Below are 10,143 nucleotides of genomic sequence, written 5' to 3' on the forward strand. Positions count from 1 at the left end.
TCGCACGATCTGGAGTGTTGAAGAAGGGTAACATTCCTAAATGTCCATGTAGCCTCCAACTTATAGATGTGGTCAGCAACACACCGATAAGAAGGACTCTACTAGACACGGCTCTGAGACATCCTAGGACACTTTAAAACCTTAGGCTCTGATACCAAGTTTGTCATGCCCCAAAAACCAAGGGGCGCGACCGGCGTTCGACCTGGTAACCCCAGTCAAGCGGACCTGGGTGCCTTTCCTATCCCATGTGTTACCCCGCGTTTTCATTATCCGTTAACCAAGTGAAATAGTCATTTATGATTTAAACACATTCTTACGATATTTACATAATATACATGGTTACTTAGCGTGGTTTAAGAGTTACACTACCCAAATACAAAATACATAAGTACATAACCCACATTTCCTGTCTACGGAGCCTCTAGGGATACAAAAGAATGTTACAATACTTGCCGATAACAAGGATCCAGCTATACCTTAAGCAAATACCAAAATAAGATTTCCGGGAGGAAAAGCGGCATGAGCCACGCAGGGCCCCGAGAGGAAAAAGGGGCTCACCAATATAGTTGACGGAAAGTGAAGGACTGCTACTGTTGGTGGGCTGGAGTACCTGCTATAGAACCGCCTACAATCATAATACGAATGTAGCGCCCCCGGCAAAAGGGACGTCAGTACATTTGAATTGTACTGGTATGTATGAACAAACTTTACCCCAAGTAAAATCAAGAAATACACAAGTAACAAACAGTAATAGAATCAACAATCCAATGCACATGAAAGGAACAACCAAAGCCAAACAAATTCCACAATCTCTCCTTTTCCCCTTTCAACATTATTTCATCACATCAATAGTTTCACAACTTTCACATAATTTCATTTCAATAGTGATTTCGATCACTATTCCACCCTTATTACCTCGGCCACCCTTATCACCACAACCCACACCTTATAACTTCGTGTTGCGGCGCACAACCCGATCCCACCGGACAATCAAATTTCACACGACAACAATAATAATTCACAAAGAATTTTCATAACATCAATACTATTTCCATCATATGCAACAACCCGTATACAATTTAAGTCAGAACGATAATTGCCCGTGACAAGTCACGTATGATATTACCACAGTTGTTTCAATTGCATCAATTACGATTTCTTTCCATCATTTGTTACACGGTTCTTACCACATGAACACTCACACACTTGGTTTGTTGCCATTTACTTACACCATATATCGCGAAACTTAACCAACAACGTTCAAAGCATATTAATCACAAGAATCATCATTTCAAGGAAGGACAAGTTCATATCAACAATTCATACATTTGGGCCCAAGACACCATCGATGTCACCAAGCAGTAATTCATGTACAAGGTGTTATCGTAATCGTTCAACTCATTTACGTCATTTCACAATACCATCTTTCATTACTTACCACGCAGGGTTTTAGCCATTATACACATTCCCACATTTGGACAAATTAACGTTCTTTCATTCGTTAACACATACTCCCATATCGTCATCCTCAAGCATTTACAAGCTTAGCACATAATAAGGTAGGCACATAAAATCACTTTTCACAATCACATATAACACGGTGGTGTGGAAATCAACTAAGACAATCAATACACATATTTTCATACAAGGTACACATACCATATGCTCGTCACAACAAGGGGATTCTACAGAGTTAAAGTTAGCCATACATACCTCAAAAACCTTTTCCTTAAGTTACTACAACGTTCCAGAAAATCTAGCAATGCCAATCTACTTCGAGACATAACAAAATTGAACACAAATTAGGAAGATATTCATAATTCTAGCTCATTCGAGCATTTTATCAAACACCATATGTGCGTTAGATCTTTATGAGTCCTTTTATAGAGGATTTCATCAACTCACAACCCATACTTTACCATCTTTAGCTCAACAATGTTTCTACAACCTTTGACAACAGATGCAAGCAAGATAGCAACTCCAATACCCACAAACATTCTTTATAATTACCCATCATTAGCCAAATTCGAAATTAAAGGTTAGGGTATAGAATCTTACCTCAAGGATGAAGGCCTAGTGTGGTTTTCCTTGTTAATCCTTTAAGATTTGAGCAAGAGTTGTAGAAGAATTGATGAGGGATACTTTCTCAATCTAGGGCACTCTCTCACTCTAAATATATCTGATTTTTGCTCAAGAAATGGTCCCTTGAATCTATTTGACGAAATGAGGTCGTTTTATAATAAAAACCCCGATTTTTGCACAGCCGTGCCACATGGGGTACCGCATGGGGAGGAGTGGTAATGAAAAATGTGCTTAGAAACGAAACTGGAGGTGCTCTGATAATTTACTCAACCGCGCCGCATGGGGCGGCGCGGTAGTGTAAAATTCCGCGCTGCTTTTGGTAATTTGGTCCTAACTTTTGGTAGGGGTGTCCGAATGACGAACGGTTTGAAGAGTTGGAAACTAGACTCAAAGAGCTTTTATTTAATAGGTTGTGCATCACACAAATCCTTATATAACTGGAGATATTATTGTCCAAAGTGAGGTCTTGTGCGCACTCATTTGCAACTTTCGTCTCTTAGGAAATTTTCCAACTTGGCTTAGACTTAGGCCTCTCCTTAGACCCCAATTCACTTATACTATGACTTATACACTTATTAAAATATCCAATTGATATCCATACTCTTCTTAATCCTCATTTGCACGCAAGATAAAATATTTGGCCTACCTTAGCACCACGAAATCTTAAATTACTAAGCAAAATTTTCTGGGGCTTTACAATGGGTCCTCTGTCTGCATCGGGGCCTGTGGCTGGGTGGGGTCTTGTTGCTGGGTGCCCAGATCAGCTACCTCGGGGTCATGTGGCTGGCCAGAAGCAATCCCCTCAGTTTTCTCAAGCTCAATCTCTACATCATCCACCCGGGGCATCACTCTCCTCCTCTTTGGCGCTCTCTCAATCTCTTGCTCCTGAACCTACTCTGCTTGAGCTGCTGGAGGTTGATCATGTAATAGTAGCTCTAAAGGCAAATGATCAGCTGCTTTCATATTCTCCACCTCTCCCCTCAATGCCGAAGCTGGCACATGAGGCTGCTGGGGAACTGACTGGGCTGCCACAGAGCTGGATAGCACAGACAGCTTAGAAGTCACTGCCTGCATCCAGTTGTTGATACTGGAAAGTGTTTGGCTCAATCAGTGGGTAGTCAATGAGTATGCTGAGGAGGATGGAATATCTAGAGACAAGGAGGTAGATGGTTCGGAGGCAGGATCTGGTACGACAGTGGAAGGCTGAGAAGTGGTGACTACCACTAGTGGCTCTTCAGACTGGCCAGTAGAAGTAGTAGCTTTGCCCTTAGCTCCCTTGGATTTGGGGTTGCCCGGACCCTGAAGGTTGTACCATGAAAAGGGCTTCTTGGGCTTCACTATCACATCAAAATTCCTCTTCTCCACCTCCTGATCCTCCAAGTACATTGTCAGGAAGTTCGGGAAGGGGTAATATCTATCGCCCTCATTGACCACCCTGGTGATCACCCTAATCATGATGTTCCCGACATTGATCGGAAATCCCGCCATGATAGCCGCCACCAAAATTGCCCTGGAAATTAGCAGTGTGTTCTCATGAGTAGTGGGGTCCAGCGTGCTACACACAAAGGTCTCCCAGCCCTTCGTCTCAAAATTTAGGGTGTTCCTCAAGATAGGAACCCCTATAGTCAACTATGCTAGAGTAATATCTAGGAGAGCTAGCAGTGATGCCAACCACGGTCGGGTTGCCTCATCCAATTCCACCTTCTCCAAGTACAATGCCTCATTCTCATCATTGAATCTAAGGTATTCATTAATTGTTTGCCCATCAAACTTCACTTTCAAGTTCCGCACCTTAGTCACTTTTGTGCCCCTTTTTATGTGGGAGGCATTGGCGTAGAACTCCTTGACTAAGTGCTCATTTGCATCCGGCACATTGCTTGTGAAGTACTCCAACCCCACTCTATCAGTGAAGTGCTGCTTCACATTGTGTTTATGAGGAAGAAGGTCCCGCTCTATGAACTTTTGCTCCAGGATAAGTGATTTTTGGGTCCACCACTCCCTGAACTTATGGTATGCCAGCTCACTGACAAATCTTTGTTGCCGCACCTCCGGGTTTCTAGTCCTCTCCACACCTCCGGTCTGGGCTACCCCCCTCTTTATCTGGTACCCTACCATCTACATCCTGTCTAGGTGTCGAAGGTGTAGGTGAGGTTAAAGCTGAACTATCATAGCTCTTTGAGCCCTCAGACGACTCAGAAGATATATGAACTGAAGCACGAGCAATAGGAGAGGTTGGAGGTGTAGGTAGGTCCCGCAGTCTGAATGCACTCTGAAAATCATCGGGAATATGAGTTGGGACCGAATCTCCCTCTTACACCTCCCTGGAGGGAATATACCCACTTCGTTCCGACTGTTCTGCGGCTCTATCCACAACTTTTATCTACTTCCGAAGATTTCTTATTGATTGTTGAACGGCAAGGGATAGTTTTCTTCCTTTCCTCTTGCCCCGGGAGGACTCTGCTCTACTCTTTTGTTTCTTACCGCTGCCTCGAGATTTAACCATTGTCTGCAAGTATAATCAGTTAATATTGTTAGTATTGGTGCAAGAAGAAGCAGCGAAGAAAACACAAGAACTAGTTGCAGAACTTGAACCAAAATTGCAGACTACAGACCGTAGTAAAAGAATCGCGACCGCAGAGGCTACACTGCAGACAGCAGAAAATACATCGCGATCACGGTGGAGTGGGGATCAGACTACCCACTCTCTGATTCACTAGCACCGCGGAAAATCAACCGTGGTCGCAGACCCTCAAATGTACCTCTACGAACTTTATCATCGCGGATCGCGAAAAATCCATCGCGGTCGTGGAGAGGCACCTCTGTCAGCGAAAAATGCCACCGCTGACCGCAGTTATCAGGACTTAAAAATCTTACAAAACACAGATGACAGCGGACCGCGGAAGTGAAATTAGGGCTCAACACCTAGGGTTTCTAATTTTTCATGCATTCTAGCAATGAAATCAACATTATCAATCCCACTAGGTGTTCAGTAATTAATTATAACTATTTTAAACCTAATCTAGTTACTACTACAGAACCCTAAGTCAAAATTAAGAGAAAAAGGAAAAAGAAGAAGTAGGAACTATCAATTTAAAAGTAAATAATTACAAAATTAAAGACTAAGGAATGAGTGAATTTACCAAATGTGAGATGAGTGAGGAAAATGCAATCTAAATCTTGTGTTTGTGCACTTAGGGCGTGGATGAACAGTAGAGAGTGTAGTTGTAGAGTGAAAAGGGCGAAAAGTGTAAAAGGGTCTAGGACCGCCTATGTATAGAAAAGACCCAGGGCCCACACAGTCTTACCTACCGCGTCTTCAGAAGGGCTACATTTTTTAGACCACCGCGGATCGCAAAAAATGCTCCACGACAGCGGTGAGCCACCACGGACCGCAAAAAATGCACAGCGGCAGCGGTTGAAACTTCAGAGAACCCCCAGTTTGGACCTTTTATCACCACTGACCGCGATCAAATTCCGCCTCCGCGGTAAGGACACCGAGACCGCAAAAAATGGAGCGCGACAGCGGTCCAAACTTCAGAGAGTGTCAAGTTTTTTCAGCTTAGTCTTGTACTGCATCAAACATCCCTACACACATCTCACAACCAGTTATTCCAAAAACAAATCCTACACTAAGAAGAAAATCAAAGAAAAGAAAGAAGAAAAACACATGGGTTGCCTCCCAAGAAGCGCCTGATATAACGTCGCGGCATGACGCAGGTTACAATCAATCACTTGAGATGGATCATTGCCACCACGTGGCTATCATCAAACTTGCCAAGATAGTGCTTAACTCTGTGCCCATTAACTCTGAAGATATCACCATTTTGTTTTTCAAATCAAGAGCACCAAATGGAGTCACAAGCACCACCTCAAAAGGTCGACTCCATTTTGACTTAAGCTTTCCCGGAAACAGTCGTAACCGGGAGTTGAACAAGAGAACCAAATCACCCACTTTGAACTCCTTGCCACGGGCATACTTGTCATGTAAGTACTTCATCTTGTCCTTATACAAGGACGAGCTGGAGTAGGCATGAAACCGGAACTCATCAAGCTCATTAAGCTGATCTACCCGAAGATTTGCTGCAACATCCCATTCAAGATTCAACTTCCTCAAGGCCCATATGGCCTTGCGCTCTAACTCAACCGGGAGATGGCAATCTTTCTCAAACACCAACTGGTACGGAGACATACCAATCGGAGTCTTGTAAGAAGTCCTATAAGCCACAAAGCAGCATCCAACTTCTTTGACCAGTCTGTCCTATTTGCATTGACAGTCTTTGACAATATGCTCTTAATCTCTCTGTTAGAGACCTCAACTTGCCCACTAGTCTGAGGATGGTACGGGGTTGAGACCTTGTGATTGACACCATACTTTGCAAGCAAAGTGTCAAATGCCTTATTGCAGAAATGAGAACCTCCATCACTGATGATTTCTCTAGGAGTGCCAAACCGAGTAAAGATATTCTTCTTGAGAAATGCCATCACACTCCGAGCCTCATTGTTGGGCAAAGCCACGGCCTTGACCCACTTGGAAACATAATCAATGTCCACCAGGATGTATGTGTTGCCACATGAACTCACAAAAGGCACCATGAAGTCTATCCCTCAAACATCAAAAATGTCGACTTCCAGAATGGTAGTAAGGGGCATTTCATCCTTCTTTGAGATCCCCCTAGCTCTTTGACACTCGTCACATCTCTTCACAAGCTCACTCGCATCCTTGTACAATGTAGGCCAGTAAAAACCACAACTAAGTACCTTTGAAGCTGTCCTCACCCCACCATGGTGACCAAGGGAGGAATGACAAGCACCCAGAATATTCAGCTGCTCCTCTTCTGGAACACAACGATGTATCACCCCATCATTACAAATTATAAACAAATAAGGCTCATCCCAGTAGTATTCTAAGCTATACCGTTTAAGCTTCTTCCTTTGGTTAGAAGAGAGCTCACACAGAACAATATCAGTCACAAGAAAATTAGCAACATCCGCAAACCAAGGCATGTTATTCACAGATACAGAGAGGAGTTGCTCATCAGGGAATGAATCATTAATTTCGAGGCCATCACGGGGCCTCCCCTCCTCCTCCAAGCGGGACAAGTGATCCGCCACTTAGTTTTCACTACCTTTCCGATCAACAATATCAAGGTCAAACTCTTGAGGTAATAGAACCATCTCATCAACCTAGCCTTTGAATCCTTCTTCGTCATCAAGTAGCGGAGTGTTGCATGGTCGGTATGAACTATCACCTTGGCACCCATGAGATAAGGCCGAAACTTCTCCATGGCAAACACAATTGCTAGCAACTCTTTTTCTGTCACTGTGTAATTCACTTGAGCATTATTCGTTGTCTTGCTTGCATAATACACCGGGTGAAACATCTTGTTAACTCTTTGACCCATGACCGCTCCTACCGCAACATCACTTACATCACACATGAGCTCAAAAGGTAAGCTCCAATTGGGTGCGGTAATAATGGGAGTGGTTGTCAATTTATACTTGAGAAGTTCAAACACCTTCATGCATTCATCATTAAACGCGAACTTGGCATCCTTTTTCAATAACTTGCTCAAAGGATTCACTACCTTAGAAAAGTCTTTGATGAATCTTCGGTAAAACCCCGCATACCCAAGAAAACTCCTAACTCCCTTGACAGAGATGGGAGGAGGAAGTCTTGCAATCACATCAATCTTCAATTTATCCACTTCTATACCATTTTTGGAGATCTTATGGCCAAGGACAATGCTTTTCTTAACCATAAAGTGACATTTCTCCCAGTTAAGTACTAGATTTGTCTCTTCACAACGGGCCAACACCTTGTCTAGATTCTTCAAACACTCATCAAAGGAGTCACCCACAATACTGAAATCATCCATGAATACTTCTAAGAAGTCCTCCACCATGTTGGTAAATATCACCATCATACACTGCTGAAAGGTAGCTGGTGCATTGCACAAACCAAAAGGCATCCTAAAAAATGCAAAGGTGCCATACGGACATGTGAAGCTGGTTTTCTCCTGATCTTCCGGAGCAATCAAAATCTGGTTGTAACCTGAGTATCCATCCAAGAAACAATAGAAGTCATGCCCATCAAGTCTATCTAGATTCTGGTCAAGAAAGGGCAGTAGAAAATGATCTTTTTTGGTCACTTTGTTTAGCTTGCGGTAGTCCATACACACACCCTATCCAGTCAGTCCTGGTGGGAATTAACTCATTTCTATCATTGGTAACCACAGTCATACCACCCTTCTTCGGCACACATTGTACAGGTGAAGTCCAAGAACTATCCGATATGGGGTACACAACCCCTGAATCAAGCCACTAGATCACCTCCTTTTTGACAACCTCTTGCATAGCCTCGTTCAAGCTCCTTTGATGTTCCACGGAGGGCTTGACATCATATTCAAGTATAATCTTGTGCATGCAAAAGGCGGGGCTTATTCCCCGAATATCAGCTAGAGTCTATCCAATTGCCTTCTTTCTTCTTTGGAGCACCTCCAGTGTTGCATCTACATGTACATTAGTAAGACAAGTCGAAAGAATAACAGGTAAAGTTGAACTAGGGCCTAAGAATTCATACCTGAGGTATGAGGGCAAAGGCTTCAACTCCAGAACAGGAGGTCCCTCAATTGAGGGCTTTGTTGGCGGAGTCTTTCTGTTCTCAAAATCCAAAGAGAGCTTACGGGGCTCATAAGAATAAGAGCCCATCCCGTGCAAAGCATTGACGCACTCCACTCGACCTTCATCCTCATTCACATCAAGGTTCAACAATACCGCTTCTAAAGGATCCTCCACGTTGATCATGGAACTAGTATCATCAACTATTGCCTCCGTGACAAGATCCACAAAAGAGCAAACTTCAGTACTATTAGGCTACTTCATTGACTTACACACATGAAGACCAATTTTTCATCACCCACTCGGAAGGTGAGCTCCTCTGCTTCCACATCAACTAATGCTTTTCCAGTTGCTAAGAAAGGTCTTCCCAATATTATCGGCACCTTATAATCGACCTCACAATCCAGAATCACAAAGTCATCAGGCAAAATAAACTTGTCCACCCGAACAAGAACATCATCAATAATACCAAACGGCCTCTTCATTATTCTATCCGCCATTTGCAATCTCATTGAAGTAGCTCTTGGTTGACCAATACCCAAAGTTTTAAACACAGAGTAAGACATCAAATTGATATTTTCCCCCAAATCACACAATGCCTTTGCAAAGTTCGCACTCCTAATGGTACATGGGATGGTGAAAGCATCGGGATCTTCAAGCTTTGGAGCCATCGAGTGCACAATTGCACTTACTTGGTGAGTCATTTTGATGGTCTCACAATCCATAGATCTCTTTTTTATCACCAAGTATTTCATAAACTTATCGTAACCCAGCATTTGCTCAAGAGCTTCCACCAAAGAAACATTGATTAACAAGCTTTTCATCATCTCAATAAACTTCTTAAATTGATTCTCATTCTTCTGCTTTGCAAGTCTTTGAGGGTATGGTGGAGGAGGCCTTGGCAAGGGAGCCTTAGCCTTGGGCACTACCATTTTCGGTATGTCTATTACGTGTTCCCTAGATGGGTTCACATTATCTTGAGTCTCCACCTCATTATCCTGAATATCAATTCTTACTTCTGCATTCAAGTTTTCTCCACTCACTTGTTCATCAACTATAGGAACATCATCATCTATCACATCAACCTCATCACTCACAACTTCCTTTTGCTTGGAGGTATTGACATCACCACCTCAACTGCTTCTTGTAATTACTGCCATTGCATGCCCGGTATTGTTCCTACCCTTCGGGTTCACTACTGTATCACTAGGTAGAGTCCCCTTAGGGCGAGTATTCAAGGATTGCAAAATCTGGACAAGTTGAACCTCCAAGTTTCGGATTGAAGTATTGTGGGATGCCAACTAGGCATCAGAGTCGGCATTCTTTTTCATCATTTGTTCGAACATCATCTCGATCCTTCCCATCTTATTGCTTGATGAGCTAGGACCTTGGGATAGAAATGGAGGTGGGTTGTTTGGTTGTTGGTACATTGAAGGTCTTTGA

The 10,143-nt window shown here is 43.1% G+C and overlaps 1 protein-coding gene across 1 annotated transcript; it reads right to left on the minus strand.

Annotated features, from left to right (window-relative positions):
• Positions 1-6,687: 6,687 nt before the first annotated feature.
• LOC138870406 (uncharacterized) lies at positions 6,688-9,527 on the minus strand. Its single transcript, XM_070148208.1, has 5 exons — positions 8,973-9,527; positions 8,663-8,910; positions 8,557-8,591; positions 7,209-8,134; positions 6,688-7,029 (listed from the first exon to the last, which is right to left on the minus strand). Exons 1-5 carry the CDS (start codon positions 9,525-9,527, stop codon positions 6,688-6,690), a joined length of 2,106 nt encoding a protein of 701 aa, XP_070004309.1.
• Positions 9,528-10,143: the final 616 nt, after the last annotated feature.

The sequence above is a fragment of the Nicotiana sylvestris genome, chromosome 6 (assembly GCF_000393655.2).
Source record: "Nicotiana sylvestris chromosome 6, ASM39365v2, whole genome shotgun sequence".
Classification (NCBI taxonomy): Eukaryota; Viridiplantae; Streptophyta; class Magnoliopsida; order Solanales; family Solanaceae; genus Nicotiana; species Nicotiana sylvestris.

What these genes read in the sequence shown, in the direction of transcription:
- LOC138870406 (XM_070148208.1), bottom strand. Translation starts at nt 9,527, where the DNA reads ATGATGAAAAGCTTGTTAATCAATGTTTCTTTGGTGGAAGCTCTTGAG. An exon ending in AAAAATTGGTCTTCATGTGT is followed by an intron (nt 8,911 to 8,972) that starts GTAAGTCAATGA and finishes CTTGTCACGGAG; the next exon opens with GCAATAGTTGATGATACTAG. An exon ending in CCTTTGCCCTCATACCTCAG is followed by an intron (nt 8,592 to 8,662) that starts GTATGAATTCTT and finishes ATGTACATGTAG; the next exon opens with ATGCAACACTGGAGGTGCTC.